General features: G+C 39.7%; 1 protein-coding gene and 2 long non-coding RNA genes across 3 annotated transcripts; all 3 read left to right on the top strand.

The window, feature by feature from the left end:
• Positions 1-527: 527 nt before the first annotated feature.
• On the top strand, positions 528-4,129 carry LOC131614758 (uncharacterized). Its single transcript, XM_058886315.1, has 9 exons — positions 528-667; positions 791-904; positions 1,055-1,116; positions 1,203-1,439; positions 1,908-2,078; positions 2,198-2,247; positions 2,921-3,053; positions 3,296-3,333; positions 3,475-4,129. Exons 1-9 carry the CDS (start codon positions 637-639, stop codon positions 3,569-3,571), a joined length of 933 nt encoding a protein of 310 aa, XP_058742298.1. The 5' UTR covers positions 528-636; the 3' UTR covers positions 3,572-4,129.
• Positions 4,130-6,912: 2,783 nt separating this feature from the next.
• LOC131614755 (uncharacterized) lies at positions 6,913-8,623 on the top strand. The gene is made up of 4 exons (XR_009287664.1): positions 6,913-7,341; positions 7,412-7,652; positions 7,747-7,974; positions 8,133-8,623. It is a non-coding gene; the product is annotated as an uncharacterized LOC131614755 (long non-coding RNA).
• A 9,531-nt stretch (positions 8,624-18,154) lies between these two features.
• On the top strand, positions 18,155-19,865 carry LOC131614752 (uncharacterized). The gene is made up of 4 exons (XR_009287663.1): positions 18,155-18,583; positions 18,654-18,894; positions 18,989-19,216; positions 19,375-19,865. It is a non-coding gene; the product is annotated as an uncharacterized LOC131614752 (long non-coding RNA).
• The last annotated feature ends 458 nt before the right edge of the window (positions 19,866-20,323 follow it).

Below are 20,323 nucleotides of genomic sequence, written 5' to 3'. Positions count from 1 at the left end.
GTTCACATTCATTGTCTAACTGGGACAATGGAGTGTTAACTTTTCAAGTATCGGTCATCCACATCAGAAGTTGGCATGACAACATAACTCGAACCCGCGGGTAATCGCCCGAACCTTCCCCAATTTTGACGGAGAAAATCCGCTTTGATTGAGTTTGAATTTTCCCCAATTACAAAATATGGGGACGAGTCGAGTAATGAGACACTAATATCCACGCCGAACCCGCCTAATTTATTTTACTATATACTTTATTATTTAATTTTAATAATTTAAAATATTAAATAAATGATGATTGTTTTAATATTTTGATTTGTATTTATTATTTAAAATCTCTAAAATATTTAAAATTTTAAATATGAATTAATGAAATTTTTTAAAATTATTTTATTTTAATATTTGTAAAAGAGAAAATAAGAGATGCACTCGTTTTGCATTTTGCAATGTGAACCAATGAATAATATTTAAACATTTGTCGTTATTTTCCTTTTATTTATTTATTTAAATATCGTTCCTCTGACCGATGGGGAAGGGGGAGATGCTTTTCTTTGCCTCATTTAAATTCCCTCGTTTTTAATTAACGAGAATATATCATAGATCTGCAGCTCACTTTTTTCTTTCTTTCTTCCCAGAACAATAATGGTTGCGAATTCTACTTCCGATCTTTCAGGTTACCACTTTTTCTTTTACCCATTTCCCTAACATAAAAACAACGCATACTCACGATTTCTTTTCTTTTCCATTATTACCATCGCTAAATTTCATTCTGACGAGAACAATAATCTTGTATCAGGAACCTCGAATAATGAGAAGCAGAATTGGGCCACATCCCCTTCCACTGTTTTCAATCACTTCGCCACAAGTGGACTTTCCGTCGCTATCGCAACATCAATTACTCATCCTCTAGGTTTCTTCGTCTCAATTTACTTCCATTAAATCAATTCATCTTTCATATTCTATACACAGCCATAGATTTTCAGATTCAATTGTATTGTATTGTATTGTATTCAGTAAAAAATTTATATCTATCGTTAACTTGTTTTTACATGTCATGCAGATGTAATGAAAGTGAGGCTACAAATGCAACTTGTTGGCCAGAAAGGTCCTTTAAGCGGAATGGTATTTCACTGACTTCAATCTTTCCTCTTCAGACCTTACCTATCACATTATAATACAAAACTTTTGTCAATTAAGCATTTTTCCAGGGACAATTGCTTTTAAGTGTGGTGAAAAACGAAGGACCTAAGTCTTTGTATCTGGGTTTGACGCCTGCTTTAACAAGGTCAGTAGTTTATGGAGGACTACGCTTGGGTTTATATGAACCCTCTAAGAATGCATGTGATCATGCTTTTGGATCCTCCAATGTTTTAGTTAAAATTGCTTCGGGAATGTTTGCTGGTGCTTTTGCAACTGGACTGACAAATCCAATGGAAGTTCTCAAGGTGAGTTGTAATATCTCTTAGCATATGTTTGATTCTACGGTGAAGAAAATTGATTTTGGTTAAAAGTGAGTTAAAGACAAAGTGATTTATCTTTGTGTAACTTTATGCAAAATTGAGTTGAACTGTAAAATTCAGTGTAAAAATCATGTTTAAACTCAAAAATTACAAATCTTAGCTTCAAGTAGAATCAATTCTGAAGATATAATCAATTCTAAAATTGAGTTGAACTGTAAAATTCAGTGTAAAAATCACGTTTAAACTCAAAAACTACAAATCGTAGCTTCAAGTAGAATCAATTCTGAAGATATAATCAATTCTAGTTTAGAAGTACCAAACATGTTAAAAACACTCAAAAATCAATTATGCACATCTAGGATTGCTTTTGGCCATTTCAAAATGAAAACCCAACATACACTTAAAGCAATTTTCCTTCCGTTTTCTCCTTCAAAACTGTATTCCCGCAATCAGGTGCGTTTGCAAATGAGTTCAGAGATGGGAAAGAGTGGTCCGATTTTGGAGCTTCGGAGGACTGTATCTGAAGAGGGAATCAAAGCTCTGTGGAAGGGGGTGGGTCCTGCCATGGCCAGAGCCGCTGCCTTGACTGCATCCCAGTTGGCTACCTATGATGAAACCAAGCAGGTGATTTTGTCAAAGCGTATTATTTTTTCATATATTCCTTCTCCTCTTAATTTACTTGACTTTACTTTAAATTCTATCACAGCTTTTCTAGTCATTTGTTTTGCTTCGTATTTATGCAGATTCTAGTCAAGTGGACATCTCTCAGAGAAGGATTTCAGCTGCATCTAATGTATGGCTCTTCCATCAATTTCATTTCTCTACATCTTTCTTATTGCAGACTGAACCAAAGTAATGAAGTATCATGAGAGCATGATGATCAACCAAAGTCAAAAAAGAAATTTGGATTACGTATTTTTGTATAAAACTAGTTTTGTTCATCTAATTATTTGAAACAATGATTTTCCTCATTAACACTCCTTAGGTCTATTAGTTGAGGGAGATAAAGTTAGTTTGAGATTAGTTGGGCTGAGTTTAAAGGCCGATAATGATTTATAAAACAATGCAAAGGGACGGGGGAAATTAAGGCCTTGGGACTGGGAGGTCCGTGCAGCATTGAAGATTTTGTGTGATCTTTTAAAATTCGAGGCAAACCATAGTGTAACAGTTGAAGTTGTTGCCACATGACTAGAAGTTCTCGCATTCGAGTCATGACATTACCTTCTTGCAAATGCGAGATTAGTCAACCAGCATGCGATAAGTTCTCAATGGATCAGATCCTTCTTTGATGTCTGAACGGCAAAAGCTTTACAGCATCAGAAATAGAATGCATTTTTTCTTTCTTTCTATCAGCACTTCTGACAAGTTCGAGTTCATTAGAGTTCATCATTATTTTAAAATCAAAATCATTTTCCAATATCCGATGTAATTAAGGTAATACTAATCATATCATGTACCTTATACAGCTCAAGCACAGTTGCAGGAATACTGAGCACCCTAATAACTGCACCCGTGGATATGGTTAAAACTCGTCTCATGTTGCAACGACAATCCAAGGGTGGTAGAATATATAAAAATGGATTTAACTGTGCATACCAGGTATTGATCTTGTTTTCTCATTTCTCAAACCTGCAGTACTTTGTTCTGTACCAATCTTTGCATATAAATTCTGTTCTACTTCCAAGCATTCTGAGTCTAACTTGTCTTTCATAATTCTTAATTATTAGCTAATAATGATAATGAAAAGACAGCCATATAACCAATCATGAAAATTTGCTATATTTTCTCGTCTGAAATTCACTTTTGTTATTATTAAGTGCATTTGTTATGTGTGGTTTCAGGTCCTGCTTACGGAGGGTCCAAGGGCGCTATACAAAGGGTGAGTTTTATGTTTGGAATGCATTTTTGCATGGACCTTGTTTGTTTTACTTCATCCAAAATATTAACACTAATTATCATTTGAGGTTTTTGTGAAACCTCTTGAAAGCATGTAAAATTTTCATGTGATACCTTTTGTCAGGGGCTTCGCAATATTTGCAAGATTAGGACCACAAACCACAATTACATTCATATTATGCGAGGAGCTAAGGAAATATGCTGGGTTGGAAGCAATTTAGCGACCGTAGTTTCCTCTGCTGACTTTATTTTCTTGAAATGCTGAATAACTACCCTTTTTGCAATCAAGCCCCACTTGGGGAATTCTACAGTGGCTATTTGAGGTTTACTATTTTCCAGAGAACCGGATCATATTTTTGACTCACGATTAAGCAGACCCTTCTAAGAAGAGATTCATCTACTCGAGCAAGTGGTTATTGTTGTACACTTGTACTCCCTTCCATGATACTACCATTGTATTAGTATGAACAAAAGGATGTTGATTCTTTTTGTACTATTGTTTTTATATCCATTACTGTATTAATCTAAATGGAAAAATAACATTGGTCAGCCTCCTGATTGAGAAGGGACTGGGTGATTTTTTCGTCTCTCCAATACTGCTGCTTAGTTTCTATTTTTTTAAATATCACTTTAGTTATTGTTTTATATTTTTGGTTTACAAGTTATTTAAATTGTCAGTGAATTTTGATGTGGTTTATTCATTTATACATGTTTTGATTGAGTAAATCACTAATGGTGTGTTTGTACAAGGCAATTGGAAAATTTCAAGAGACTTAGAATTTTAAAAAAATTCCAATGATTTAAATTTATTTATTTATTTTAAAATTATTTTGTTTGGATAGAGTATTAAAATTAATAATTATAATTTTTTTTGACTATTTTTTTAAATTTTAAAATTTTTGGATCAAATTTAAAATTTTAAAAATAGGGGCAAACTTGCAAAATTTATTAATTTAAAGAGATAGACTTGTAAATTTTTTGGAGTCAATTTAAATTTTTTTAAAAAAAATATGAAAACCAATTTACAAAATTTAAAAGATTAATAATAATTAATTTAACATTCACAATTAGGGATGGAAATAGGTTAGACTAGATTTTAAAAGACCCGAGTCTGACCTACGATAAACTTAAAAGATCTAAATTTGGCCTATAGCCTATCATAGGCTCAGTTTTTTGACCCGACCTTTTTAAAAACCTGACCTAAAAACATATTTAAAAGCCCGTATCTCATTAATGTTTTTAATTAATCCATATTACTTAAGAAGTCTTATAGGTCGACCTATATATACATATATAAGCTGACCTATTTAGCGATTTTTTCTAATATTTATGCATACATAGGCAAGCCTATTTAGCATTTTTTCTAATATATATGTGTCGCTACCGCGAAAATTAACAGAGTCGCCACTAACATATTTATCCTGAAAAGGAAGGGAATGCCAGCAAACCACAAAACAAAACAACGGTCTCACGACCAGAGAAAAAGGGTAAGGGAGTCGGTTACGCGAGGGGAAGGTGCTAGCACCCCTCGCGCCCATCGTACTCGATGGTATCCACGCCTGTGTCTAAAACTATGGGTGTGTAATAAATCTACGCTAATCTGGACTAAAAATGAATGCATAATGTAGGGAAAAGAAATAGTTATGCTCGCACGGGCCCTACCCCGCTGCCTACGTATCTGTTTTGCAGAATCAGAGCTACCGTAGCTCGGCTAACTAATTTCTGTTTGTTTTGTGTTTTTTAGGTGAACGAGTTACATTCGCACTCCACTGCTCGACCTTTGGAGACTTATGCTTGGGAATGGAGCGGAAATAGCAAGTTCTTAAGAAAAGAAAATCAAAGAGTGTGGTTTGTGTTTTAAAGAATGCATGAGGAAGACCTAAGCTAAGGGGGAAAGCTTGCTACCTAATGTTATCATACAAAGGGTATCAGTCTAAACTAAACTAACAACCTACGAGAAAAGGGGGAAGCAAATAAGTATAGCACACAAACGAGCATCCGCTCGTGAAGCAAACAAACCAAAGGCACTGGCCAAATGGTAGAAAGGCGGTCCCGCCATAGCCAAGGGGAGCAGCTCAACCCAAGTCAACCAAGCATCAGACCTCGCGAAAATGATCAGGCCATAGACAAGAGGGCGGACCCCTCTCAGCAACCAAGCCGTCACGGATCGTAAAGGAAAACGGTGCGTGCGTACACCGAGCATCAACGTCGAGCGACGCGAGCTATAAGAAAGGCGGGGGTCCGATTGCATGAACCCTTTACCTGACATACTCGATAACAAGATCTTGTGCTGGTTCGGAAGCGAGCAACGCGTAGCGTGCGCATACCAAACAGACTCGATGAGACTGGGCGGGGGTTGATTACGAACCCTTGACCGCATGCCTTCCATGAGGACTTAACGGAGTGCCATATAGGACTTATTACACCGTGACTCCCTGCCGCAAAGCACAAATGTAAACACACCAACAAAAACAGAGCCTCTTTCGAGGGCTTGGCCAGATGCATGTCTAAGTCCTACTTCTCATGTTAAAGGATGATGCGGAAAGCGGTAAAAGGGACCAGGAGACAATACCGAACGGATAGCAAATCCGCCGTGAGCTAACAACGCAAGCAGAACTAAGAAACTTCACGTAATCTAACATCCAGCAAAGCCAGGAGTCCAGCATAAGCGTCAAAGCGATGCGATGTGAAAATAAATCACAACCGCTATGTGGTGCGTATAAAACACAACCACACAAGCAACCTGCAAGAAATGCAATCCAGACAATACAGGAGTATACATCTCAATGAATGAGAGATCGGATGAATTGCCTCGGGAATAAGTTCGTGTCCCACAAATAAAGTGGAACACGATGCAAATCAAGTCGCATCAGAAGTGAATTCGTGTCCCACAAATAAAGTGGAACACGAAGCAATCAAATTGCAATCAAAGGCTCTCTCGAAGTACCTCGCACATCTCAACAACCAAATTAGTAATAACAAGGAAGCATGCACCGACCATAGAAAATACTAGCTATTAAATTCTAAGTAAACTCTAAAATAAAATCTAGCAAGATTAAATTGTTTTTTTATGGCATTTTATCAAAGAATTAGAACTAAACTATGTAGCAAAACAATTAGATTCTAACAAGCAAAATATTACATGTTTTTATTATTTTTTATCATACAAAAATTAACGAAACAATTGATTTCATGCTGAAAATAATAGAAGCTAAACTAATTTTAAAAAAAAAACTAAATCTAATACAAACAATCATGTGTACAGGGGGTGTATCGCTGGAAAATATGGTGCAGGGAGTGTTTGGGGCGCAGGGCCCAATGGAGTTAGCCCAGACAGCTTGTTTTTGTCACAGATTTATTGTTCATGTGTTTTTTCCTGCCAAAAATGGCGCACGTATTGGGCTCAAGGGGGTGAGGACAGAAATTTCGTGAGCCCAAGGTTATTGCCAAGATCCAGTTTGAGATTGATTCAGATTTATCCATTAATCAGACTTAAATCACCAATCAATACCAATTAAATTCATTTAAGCACAATTAAACACATGATTAAAAATGAAAGGGATTTAGGTTTACACAATTGATGATTCAGCTTTCTGAAGAGAGACTCGTCTCCTTCCGCTCTCACTCGCGGCGGCGGCCGGAAATTCTTCTCCGGCGAGATTCACTCAGCAATACATTGAACAATATGGATTCCTCCGTCCGAACTCTCATTCTCTCCGGTCTCGACCTCTCATGGCCGCGAATGGCGACGGCGCGGTGACGGATCCTCCCCTCTCTTCACTCGATGAAGTGGCGCGACGACGGCTCCTCATGATCTCGGTTCAAAATCTCCCTCCGCCGTCAAGAACGAATCGACCTCCCTCTCTCGTCTCATCTCTCCTTCGATCCAGACCTCCTGCTCTCTCTGCTCCGACCTCGTTCTCACGTTCTCCTTACCGGAGCAATTCCGATGACTCTCCGAGTTTGATGAAGAAAATCATGAGATCCAGAGGTAACTCTTCGCATCCTTCTTCTTCTTCCCTTCTTTCTCGTTCTTGATTCGGTAAAGATATTGTTTACAGATGAAGATTATAGAGCCTGTGAAGCGATGGTGATTTGAAGTTGTTGCGAATTGTTGTTGAATCGGGAGATGAAGATGATGATGTACTGATGCGTGGAGTGATTATACGGATGCGTCGTTGATTACGTCGACGATGAAAAGTGATGATGAACGTGATGAGAGTTCTTGAAGATTGATCGGGATTGGTATGAAGTGATGAACGAAGCAAGGGAGCGTGAACGAGAGAGATGAATCGAAGAAGAGTTTGTTACATCTTTTCTCTCTTTTTCTGTTACCAATTTTCTGTTACAGGTTTTTTGTTTCTGTTATGAGAATTTCTCTCTTTTTCTTCTGCAGATTATTGACAATGGATCCAAGTTGAGGATTGAAGGTGGTGAAGAAGAATAATGAAGGGAGTTTTTTTCGTGATTCTGTTATGAGGTTTTTCAATGGAGAGAGTGAATGTTCGATTTGTTATCAGGTTGAATCGAAGGAGAAGGATGGAGAATTGATGAAGATTCCCAGGTGAGATTGAAGATTGTAGAAGATGAAGATGAGGATTCGTGAATGAAGATTGAAGAAAAAGTTTGTTAGAAGTTTGTTACCTTTTTCCATTTTCTCTTTTCTGAGTTTTGTGTATCTGTTCATTCCTCCTCCTGTTTTCTGCTATGACTCAATCTCTTTTATGCAATTCCCCACTCGGTTTTTCTTTGGCTTTTTACCAAGCTATGGTTTTATTGCAGGGTCCTTGGTGAAGATTGCTGGTGCGGTGCGGTTTGTCCTCTTGCAGAGGCTGCAAGCTGCTGTTTTTTTTAATACCATTTCTTTGTAATTTGCCTTTGTAATGGATATTAGAATGAACCTGTAAAATTGAATGATGAATCTATGATGTGCTTCAATGGTTTTTTTATTACATTTCTTTTGAACTTCCAAATTTTTCTTGACAAACAATAACATTTGTATGGTCTTGAATGGATACAATGAATAGTGAAGGATTTGATATTTAATGAGGAACGAAATCTTCGGATGGACCATTGTAGTGAATCTTGAGTGAGTCTTGTTGAATAAAGCATGAACACGTCTCGTGAATGAGAATTAAACGATGATTTTGCAACGCCAATACCCGTTCCTTAAATCCAAGCTCAACCACGAATAAAACACTTGCATCTTAAGTAACCTTGATACATGTTGGAACGAAAATTGTAACAATGGAACCAATTGAATCAATTTCTTGGACAAACTAAATACTTAGGCATTTACTTTGACCTCACTCATCTTGCGTCATTAAGAAACTCTATCATTTTTCTCTGATTTTTGAATGACGAAATAAACGTCTTTCGTAACTTATAGCACAAATAAAGAGGGCAAATTTTGGGGTGCAACAGCTGCCCCTATTCAAACTTCTTGAACTTGGCGAGTGAGAAACGAAAGTTTCGAATTGTTGAGGTGAAAGGAGATTGAATACTAGAATGAACTCGAAAATTTGCACTCTTGATCAATAGAAGATTCCATCTTGCATGAAGAAGGAATGTACCACCCCGCAGGCAGGGAGAAAAAACTTCAACTGATCTAGATAATTAAATAAGTTCCAACTTGCGATAAGAAGGAACAGGCAACCTCATTGCTGAGGGAAAAAACTTCAATTGGTCTGGGCACCAAGAGAAGGTCGACATCTTCGGTTGATCTGGACATCACAGCGAAATAGACGTCTTTGGCCGATCTGAATATCGGAAATAAGAATGTCTTCAACTGATCTGGGGACATCAGGACTGAGCAGACATGTCTTCTTCTGGCGAAAATAAATCGTCAGGTGGGTGGATATCCTCAACTGATCGGAAACATCAGGATTGTGCCTTCTACTGATCTGGGGACATCAGGAAGAAAATGGATATCCTCAACCGATCTGGGGGCATCGGGAATTTTAAAGAATGCTTTCAACTGATCTGGGGACATCAGGACTGAGCAAGCAAGTCTTCTTCCGACGAAAATAAATCGTCAGGTGGGTGGAAGTCCTCAACTGATCGGAAACATCAGGAATGTGTCCTTCTACTGATCTGGGGCATCAGGAAGGAAATGGATATCCTCAACCGATCTGGGGGCATCGGGAAATTTTAAAGAATGCTTTCAACTGATCTGGGGACATCAGGACTGAGCAAGCAAGTCTTCTTCCGACGAAAATAAATCGTCAGGTGGGTGGAAGTCCTCAACTGATCGGAAACATCAGGATTGTGCCTTCTACTGATCTGGGGGCATCAGGAAGAAAATGGACCTCCTCAACCGATCTGGGGGCATCGGGAATCAAGATTGTCTTCAACTGATCTGGGGACATCAGGACTGAGCAGACATATCTTCTTCTGAACGAACTAAATCGTCAGGGAATGGATATTTCCGACTGATCTGGGGCATCAGAGGGCTTGCTCCTTCGGAAGATCTTAGAGATCCGGAGGCGGTTCTTTCAACTGAACTGAATTTCAGGATAAGAACAAATATCCTCAACCGATCTGGGGACATCGGGAATAGGAGTGTCTTCAACTGACCTGGCGATATCAGGAATAATAGACAGTCCTCTTCTGATGAAATAAATCATCAGGAGATATCTCCGACTGATCTGAGGCATCAGTGAGCTAGCTCCTTGGGAAGATCTTGGGAGATCCGGAGGCGGTTCCTTCAACTAATCTGGATATTAGGATAGGAACAGATATCTTCAACCGATCTGGGGACATCGGGAATAAGCATGACTTTCATCTGGTCTGACAATGTCAGGGAGAGGGAGACAAACTTCTTCTGATTTAGACATCAGGATAAGCGCCTGTAATGATTAGGCGAGTTGCTCTCTGGGAGGCATTTTGAGATCTGGATGACTTTCCTGTAGAAAGAAACAGATATGATATGATTTATGCATGATGCATGTATGAATATTTATGAAATAACGTTCCTGAGAAGGAAGACGCTATACGCTTAGAGAATGCAATGCAAATGATGCATGATTCGAACGTTGCTTAGGGATACAACGGATGAGCACTGAATTGCTGAAGAAGTCCTGGAGAGATTATGGAAATCTGCGGGGAGGACAAGATGAGTGACCAGAAGTCACAAACTGCGAGCTGGCAAAGATGGATCGAAAATCTGCTGGAGATGATCAAATCTAGACGTGAGCTCTAATTGGGGGATAATTCCTGCTTGGGGATTAGAACATCCCAATTACCTGCTTAGGGAATAACCTGGCAACTTCACTGGAGAAGCAAATTCTCGACATTCTGGGGATGTGGAGATAAGAACAAGTCATGGAGACAACTCTGATGGGGAGTGACCAACTCGCTTGTGCATGAAGCATTCCGCTGGGGAAATCCTTGAAGGACGCAAATTCCACTGAGGATGCACATGAATCTCTGCTGAGGAAAGAATTCAGTGGGGAAGATGAATACTTCTGCTTAACGATCCACTAGGGAGATGAAAGATCCGCTGGGGATAAGGAATTTGGCATAAGAACCTCTTGTTAAGACAACTCCACTGGGGAATAAGATGACTCTCCTGGGGACAACAGGTCAATCTGTTGGGGAGAGAAATACTCTACTGGGGAAAGTGAGGCATTCAGGCAAGGAACCCCATTAAGAGCTTGCTGGGGAATCATATACCATTCAATCATGATTCAACTGGGGAGAAGACACTCCACCGGGGAATAATACTTCTGAAGCACGGAGACTGCATCGAGATGTGCTTTGCTGAGGATATGAGAATCTTGGAATAAAGAAAGTCTCATTTGAATGTAATCAGCTGGGGAATGAGAATCTCTCATTAGGAAGCACTCGGCTGGGGAGTAAGGATCCCTCGTAGCTAGGTCCGCCAATATGTTGATGCGAAGCGCTTGCAAGGACGTACCTGCGAGACAGACAAATGAAAACGTCCCAGGATATAGCATGACGTCCACGGGATTCCTCACATGGCAGAGGATACTGATGTTCACCCACAATGGGCAAATGCAAAAGCAAACAGATTGTCATACATCTCGGCTTGAAACTTTCCAAACAAGCAACGGATTCACGAATTGACAGGCAAGCAGTGATTAGAACGCCAAACATGTATCGGCCAGAGTATCAAAAAGGCATTGATTCTCCAAAAGAATTCCGTTAGGAAGTGGGCTTAATGGGTCAAGCAAGTATTGACTTCAAAGGGACCAAACATGCATTGGATTTCACAGTGTTCTGAATATTCTCCTTGATTGTAAGGACGCCAACATGTAATGGACTTTCAGTCTCTGATGAATGTTGAGGATGACGATCCTAACCTCTCGACGGTCTTCAAGTTTACAAGTAGCTTAAATCGCGCTTGAGCTTAACCTTATGACCTCCTGATGAAAAGAGACTGCTATTGCATATTGCTTTGCCCCAGTATCATGAATTTTGGAACCATGCCCCTGATTGACCAGAGTTGTAGGTAGCTTCAAATGTACTTGGATGAATGCCCCTGATTGCTTAGCACTTAGAGAGATTCTTCGAATCTTGACCTGATTGCCTCAGATTAAGTGAAAACTTACTCGATAGAGTATGCAAACGCCTTTGTGCCCCTGAGGGTGATCAGACTTTGAAATATTGCTGCCTCTACTCAACGGAGTTCGGAAGACAACTTGTCTTTCGGGAGGATAAAACGTTTTCATCTGAAGTTCATGATGGAAACTTTCTTGATGTCAAGCACTTGTTCATATGCAAAGAATGTTTATTATGAGAATATAATTCTAATGCAAAGAGTATGTTTGTCTCGAAGTTTAAAGAAACTTTTTGAAAGGATGTCGTAACATCGAGTTTTTATGAAAGAAAGATGGTGTGATACCAACCCAAGCAATTAGCGGATCTCCTAGGAGTCAGCTTACCGTATTCTCGTGTATAGTCTGCCTTCGAATTAACCCTGCTTCAATTAGGACTTTTAAGGGATGTAACGTGGCCAGGTTCACGGTTTTCAGAAAAAAGGATATTTTAGGCTCGAAATTATTTGGTGCCCACCCCCTTCATGATGTTCTTCAATCCTAAGTTCAGTTAACTCGACACGAGCATCCATCTTTCAAGAGGAGTTTGAGATGATTGAGGAGCCAATGAGGCGTTCGGACATGGCAGTCACTTTACCTTTCGTTTCTAGTGTCTGATCACACGACTTTGTTCTTTTGATGAGGATTTTTATTTTGTAATCCTTTCTTTGCTTTCGCTTTTCTTTTTTTTTTTGTTTCCCTAACTTTTGCCTGGACAAATTGTTTTGAATTTTGATTTGGATGTCCAGCGGGATGCCCTAATTTTTGCCTAAGTCACTTATTTTCACGTTGTTGACTTAGCGGGCTTTTTTTCTTTTTTTTTCTTCATTCCCTTTTTTGATTCATTCTTTTCTTTTGAACAAGTCGTGTGATCCTGAATCTCTGATTTGTTGGAAGTGCATAGTGATTGCCTGAGTCATTGATTGATGAAGAATTACCATTATGGTATCGTCATATTTTGACATCCTGATGTGAGGGATAAACCACAACGACTTTGATGTTGGTCTCGACCTCCTGATGTGAGGGATAAATTTGATGTCTCGACCTCCTGAGGTGAGGGATAACCGTTGTGAATTTGACTTTCCTCAACCTTTTGAAAGATAGCCATTGTTGTATCTTTAGATGTGCTCTTGATGAAATTTGAATGCTTGATCAGGTTAACTGAACACTACCCGCCCTTGGGTTAAATGTGAGGTTTTTTTTAGAGAAAAGAAACTCCTACTTCGAAGGCTCAGAGGGGTTAACGAAAGTTTCACTCCCTTATATCTCCAGTGTTTGGGAATTTGAAACAATGCCTGTACATCATCAGCAGGGTCATATTCAAAATCATACCATTTGAGTTTTTTGGGTATTATGTTCATCATTCTCCCTTTGGAGTTATCATGCTTTATGTAGCAAGAGTTAAGTATCACAAAAAGCATATAAAAACACATAAGAGCAAAAGCGAAAGGAATTTTTCAAGACAAACATATCCAATGCATTATGATTATAGTTCAAAAATAAACAAGTTTTACATACAAAAGTATTGAACAAACAAGAAAGCTTAAACATGAACATGCATGCTGAATTAGGAATTGTCATTGTTGAGGAGATCCTCTCCGTATTGACTTATTGCTTCAGAAGATCCAGTGAGATAGAGGAGAATTTCAATTCTGGCCTTCAGGTGCGAATGTGACAACCTTTGAATCAATCAGGTCTTGAACCTTGTCTTTGAACGGATGACAATCCTCAATCAGATAACCAGGTGCCCCAGCATGGAGAACACACCAAGCATCAACATATGTTCCTGTAGAACACTTCAGATTACTTCCTAGAAGAAGATTTTGGCGAGGCCATATGAAAGTTGTAAGTGCTCAGCTTTAGGGATTTGAGTTGTGTCAATGGTGCACAAACTCAAGATACAAGGTGTCTTGCTTATCCCTCGGTCGGGAGCCCCAAACAATAGCGACTGGAGTTTGTGAGTGCTTTAGGGATTTGAGCTGCCAATGATGCAAACTCAAGAACACGGAGTCTTGCTTATCCCTCGGTCGGGAGCCCCAAATATAGATGCTGAAAGAGAAAACACCATCATGAATGGAGGAAAATTGTATTACTATCAGCGAACAACAATAACCTCTGCGCTTGGTCATCAAAGTCGTTACTTGGAACACACAAGAGTTGTTGGGAAGGAAGCCTCTGGCAGTACAAGTTGCAAGTGATTCTCATGAGTTATTCATTGAGGAGGATCAAGCATCCTACTTGTGGCATATGAAATGGGATTGACCAGTATAAACCATTATGAGTAAACTCAAACATCTATGTATCGAGCAAGTCTTGGACTCTTTGTACCTCAACACCTTGTAAAGCTCGACATTATGATCGAGTGCCCCGAGAATGGAAAACACCAAGTATTGCCATCGAAATCAGGAGAGCTATCTGTGATGAGAAAGACCCAAAGCACGAATCTTAACCAATTGAAATTTCATCAAACAGGAAAGCAATTGAACACCAGGCATTGGGATTACATTAGCTTGCTTCTTATACTCTTTCTGTCTCTGTTGACAAGCAAAGACTATTGACAAGGAAACTCCAAGATGAGCAGGTGACTCAGGATGTGAAGCAGAACCTTGAGAATAAGAGGTGTCTATATGAGCCACTATTGATTACTGTCTGGCGGAAGATTCTAGCAAAGTCACACGGAATTTGTAATGCTTTAGGGATTCGAGCAATGCAAATGGTGCAATGCTCAAGATAGACAATGTCTTGCTTATCCCTCGTGCGGGAGCCCCAAGCAATTTCAAAGACTTGTAAATCTTAACATCACGACCAGGTGCCCTAGAATAGGACTCACACCTAGTGTCATCGTCATCAAGCATAGAATCTGTAGATATCCACACAATACAGAGCTTAACCAGTTGCAAATAAAGCAAGCATGGAAGCAAATGAGCATAAGACAAGTCTTCAAGAAGAACCTCAACTGAGCTTTCCTCTTGGTCACCCACAAAGTTGTTTCATGACTGATCTTTGAACACACAATAAGGATAAATCAAGTCTCTGAGTCTGTATCAAGTGTCTGTACCAAGTATGAATAAGAAATCCTCGATCCTGAACACCTGTTATGCATGGAATGTATGGGATGCATGATATGAATGCAATGCCATGTTCATTCGATTTCCAAGGAATCCTTGTTTTTTGATTTTTGCAAGCAAGAGATGGAAAAGCTCAACACGAGGCTTAAAGATACGATTCCTTGGAAATGAAAGGAACATGTATGCTAGTTATTTTTTGTACATCATTTTTTCGAAAGTAAATATGCAATGATGCAACATGGTGGGAACCACAATACTGGATATATCTGGGATACCGACAAATCACACGGCACAGGTTCAAAGGTTCGGCACCAATTCGGAACTCCCCGTAGATCACGGGACATAACCAATAGAATCAGAACCATAGTCACCAACACACTGGAATAGAACATAGATTACCACTCGAACAAGAACCCTAGTACCCCACGAACAGGAACAATAGTACACTCGAACGAGAACAGCGGTAACCCACGAACAAGAACAGCGGTAACCCACGAACAAGAACAGCGGTCATCAACAATGTACCTGTTATATAATCATTGATTCCCGCCCCACTCACGGGTAAAATCTAGGCCAAGGTAAGGTCATGAAACGCAGTATACAGTCCGCCCGAAGGTAAGCATCATCACAGCGCGTAAGCGGGTGACGATAATACCTCCGTTTGAAACCACTACTCTGCTCGTGGTCACATAATCCATCCCGAGACGTACACCTCGAGACAAACCATGCTTCCACTCTATCCTAGGGTTCCTATGGTTCACACATAGCCTGGGTATTGGGCCTTTTACCTCTTGAAACACCCACCCAACAGACAGAGATCCAGACAGTCCAGAATATGATGCAGAAAAGTAAAAGCGCACATAGGATGCAATGCAAACAGATAAATATGCAAAGCAGTAAAAACACCCAATGATAAACACACAAGCGCTAGGATCGACTCGCTGAGTCCGGACCAGCAACAGGTCAAGACGTCCCCAGCAGAGTCGCCAGCTGTCGCTACCGCGAAAATTAACAGAGTCGCCACTAACATATTTATCCTGAAAAGGAAGGGAATGCCAGCAAACCACAAAACAAAACAACGGTCTCACGACCAGAGAAAAAGGGTAAGGGAGTCGGTTACGCGAGGGGAAGGTGCTAGCACCCCTCGCGCCCATCGTACTCGATGGTATCCACGCCTGTGTCTAAAACTATGGGTGTGTAATAAATCTACGCTAATCTGGACTAAAAATGAATGCATAATGTAGGGAAAAGAAAGAGTTATGCTCGCACGGGCCCTACCCCGCTGCCTACGTATCTGTTTTGCAGAATCAGAGCTACCGTAGCTCGGCTAACTAATTTCTGTTTGTTTTGTGTTTTTTAGGTGAACGAGTTACATTCGCACTCCACTGCTCGACCTTTGGAGACTTATGCTTGGGAATGGAGCGGAAATAGCAAGTTCTTAAGAAAAGAAAATCAAAGAGTGTGGTTTGTGTTTTAAAGAATGCATGAGGAAGACCTAAGCTAAGGGGGAAAGCTTGCTACCTAATGTTATCATACAAAGGGTATCAGTCTAAACTAAACTAACAACCTACGAGAAAAGGGGGAAGCAAACAAGTATAGCACACAAACGAGCATCCGCTCGTGAAGCAAACAAACCAAAGGCACTGGCCAAATGGTAGAAAGGCGGTCCCGCCATAGCCAAGGGGAGCAGCTCAACCCAAGTCAACCAAGCATCAGACCTCGCGAAAATGATCAGGCCATAGACAAGAGGGCGGACCCCTCTCAGCAACCAAGCCGTCACGGATCGTAAAGGAAAACGGTGCGTGCGTACACCGAGCATCAACGTCGAGCGACGCGAGCTATAAGAAAGGCGGGGGTCCGATTGCATGAACCCTTTACCTGACATACTCGATAACAAGATCTTGTGCTGGTTCGGAAGCGAGCAACGCGTAGCGTGCGCATACCAAACAGACTCGATGAGACTGGGCGGGGGTTGATTACGAACCCTTGACCGCATGCCTTCCATGAGGACTTAACGGAGTGCCATATAGGACTTATTACACCGTGACTCCCTGCCGCAAAGCACAAATGTAAACACACCAACAAAAACAGAGCCTCTTTCGAGGGCTTGGCCAGATGCATGTCTAAGTCCTACTTCTCATGTTAAAGGATGATGCGGAAAGCGGTAAAAGGGACCAGGAGACAATACCGAACGGATAGCAAATCCGCCGTGAGCTAACAACGCAAGCAGAACTAAGAAACTTCACGTAATCTAACATCCAGCAAAGCCAGGAGTCCAGCATAAGCGTCAAAGCGATGCGATGTGAAAATAAATCACAACCGCTATGTGGTGCGTATAAAACACAACCACACAAGCAACCTGCAAGAAATGCAATCCAGACAATACAGGAGTATACATCTCAATGAATGAGAGATCGGATGAATTGCCTCGGGAATAAGTTCGTGTCCCACAAATAAAGTGGAACACGATGCAAATCAAGTCGCATCAGAAGTGAATTCGTGTCCCACAAATAAAGTGGAACACGAAGCAATCAAATTGCAATCAAAGGCTCTCTCGAAGTACCTCGCACATCTCAACAACCAAATTAGTAATAACAAGGAAGCATGCACCGACCATAGAAAATACTAGCTATTAAATTCTAAGTAAACTCTAAAATAAAATCTAGCAAGATTAAATTGTTTTTTTATGGCATTTTATCAAAGAATTAGAACTAAACTATGTAGCAAAACAATTAGATTCTAACAAGCAAAATATTACATGTTTTTATTATTTTTTATCATACAAAAATTAACGAAACAATTGATTTCATGCTGAAAATAATAGAAGCTAAACTAATTTTAAAAAAAAAACTAAATCTAATACAAACAATCATGTGTACAGGGGGTGTATCGCTGGAAAATATGGTGCAGGGAGTGTTTGGGGCGCAGGGCCCAATGGAGTTAGCCCAGACAGCTTGTTTTTGTCACAGATTTATTGTTCATGTGTTTTTTCCTGCCAAAAATGGCGCACGTATTGGGCTCAAGGGGGTGAGGACAGAAATTTCGTGAGCCCAAGGTTATTGCCAAGATCCAGTTTGAGATTGATTCAGATTTATCCATTAATCAGACTTAAATCACCAATCAATACCAATTAAATTCATTTAAGCACAATTAAACACATGATTAAAAATGAAAGGGATTTAGGTTTACACAATTGATGATTCAGCTTTCTGAAGAGAGACTCGTCTCCTTCCGCTCTCACTCGCGGCGGCGGCCGGAAATTCTTCTCCGGCGAGATTCACTCAGCAATACATTGAACAATATGGATTCCTCCGTCCGAACTCTCATTCTCTCCGGTCTCGACCTCTCATGGCCGCGAATGGCGACGGCGCGGTGACGGATCCTCCCCTCTCTTCACTCGATGAAGTGGCGCGACGACGGCTCCTCATGATCTCGGTTCAAAATCTCCCTCCGCCGTCAAGAACGAATCGACCTCCCTCTCTCGTCTCATCTCTCCTTCGATCCAGACCTCCTGCTCTCTCTGCTCCGACCTCGTTCTCACGTTCTCCTTACCGGAGCAATTCCGATGACTCTCCGAGTTTGATGAAGAAAATCATGAGATCCAGAGGTAACTCTTCGCATCCTTCTTCTTCTTCCCTTCTTTCTCGTTCTTGATTCGGTAAAGATATTGTTTACAGATGAAGATTATAGAGCCTGTGAAGCGATGGTGATTTGAAGTTGTTGCGAATTGTTGTTGAATCGGGAGATGAAGATGATGATGTACTGATGCGTGGAGTGATTATACGGATGCGTCGTTGATTACGTCGACGATGAAAAGTGATGATGAACGTGATGAGAGTTCTTGAAGATTGATCGGGATTGGTATGAAGTGATGAACGAAGCAAGGGAGCGTGAACGAGAGAGATGAATCGAAGAAGAGTTTGTTACATCTTTTCTCTCTTTTTCTGTTACCAATTTTCTGTTACAGGTTTTTTGTTTCTGTTATGAGAATTTCTCTCTTTTTCTTCTGCAGATTATTGACAATGGATCCAAGTTGAGGATTGAAGGTGGTGAAGAAGAATAATGAAGGGAGTTTTTTTCGTGATTCTGTTATGAGGTTTTTCAATGGAGAGAGTGAATGTTCGATTTGTTATCAGGTTGAATCGAAGGAGAAGGATGGAGAATTGATGAAGATTCCCAGGTGAGATTGAAGATTGTAGAAGATGAAGATGAGGATTCGTGAATGAAGATTGAAGAAAAAGTTTGTTAGAAGTTTGTTACCTTTTTCCATTTTCTCTTTTCTGAGTTTTGTGTATCTGTTCATTCCTCCTCCTGTTTTCTGCTATGACTCAATCTCTTTTATGCAATTCCCCACTCGGTTTTTCTTTGGCTTTTTACCAAGCTATGGTTTTATTGCAGGGTCCTTGGTGAAGATTGCTGGTGCGGTGCGGTTTGTCCTCTTGCAGAGGCTGCAAGCTGCTGTTTTTTTTAATACCATTTCTTTGTAATTTGCCTTTGTAATGGATATTAGAATGAACCTGTAAAATTGAATGATGAATCTATGATGTGCTTCAATGGTTTTTTTATTACATTTCTTTTGAACTTCCAAATTTTTCTTGACAAACAATAACATTTGTATGGTCTTGAATGGATACAATGAATAGTGAAGGATTTGATATTTAATGAGGAACGAAATCTTCGGATGGACCATTGTAGTGAATCTTGAGTGAGTCTTGTTGAATAAAGCATGAACACGTCTCGTGAATGAGAATTAAACGATGATTTTGCAACGCCAATACCCGTTCCTTAAATCCAAGCTCAACCACGAATAAAACACTTGCATCTTAAGTAACCTTGATACATGTTGGAACGAAAATTGTAACAATGGAACCAATTGAATCAATTTCTTGGACAAACTAAATACTTAGGCATTTACTTTGACCTCACTCATCTTGCGTCATTAAGAAACTCTATCATTTTTCTCTGATTTTTGAATGACGAAATAAACGTCTTTCGTAACTTATAGCACAAATAAAGAGGGCAAATTTTGGGGTGCAACAATATGCATACATGGGCCAACTTATTTATCATATCTCTAATATATATATATATATATATATATATATATATATATATATATATATATATATATATATATATATAAATTTAGACCGACCTATAAGGTTTCTTAAATTTAACCACAAAATATTTTGTAAATTTTTATTATTTTAACATTTCTTCATATTTTTTAATCTACATAGTGAATTTTAACTAAATTATTTTAAATTTTTTTTAAAAAATTATTTCTCTTAATAAATGCTTCATCCAAGCACACTATAAATTTTTTCATGAATGTGTGACGACTGGT

This window comes from Vicia villosa, linkage group LG1, assembly GCF_029867415.1.
Source record: "Vicia villosa cultivar HV-30 ecotype Madison, WI linkage group LG1, Vvil1.0, whole genome shotgun sequence".
NCBI classification, from domain to species: Eukaryota; Viridiplantae; Streptophyta; class Magnoliopsida; order Fabales; family Fabaceae; genus Vicia; species Vicia villosa.
Note: the sequence above shows the minus strand (reverse complement) of the source record. Positions and strands in the feature narration are given on the sequence as shown.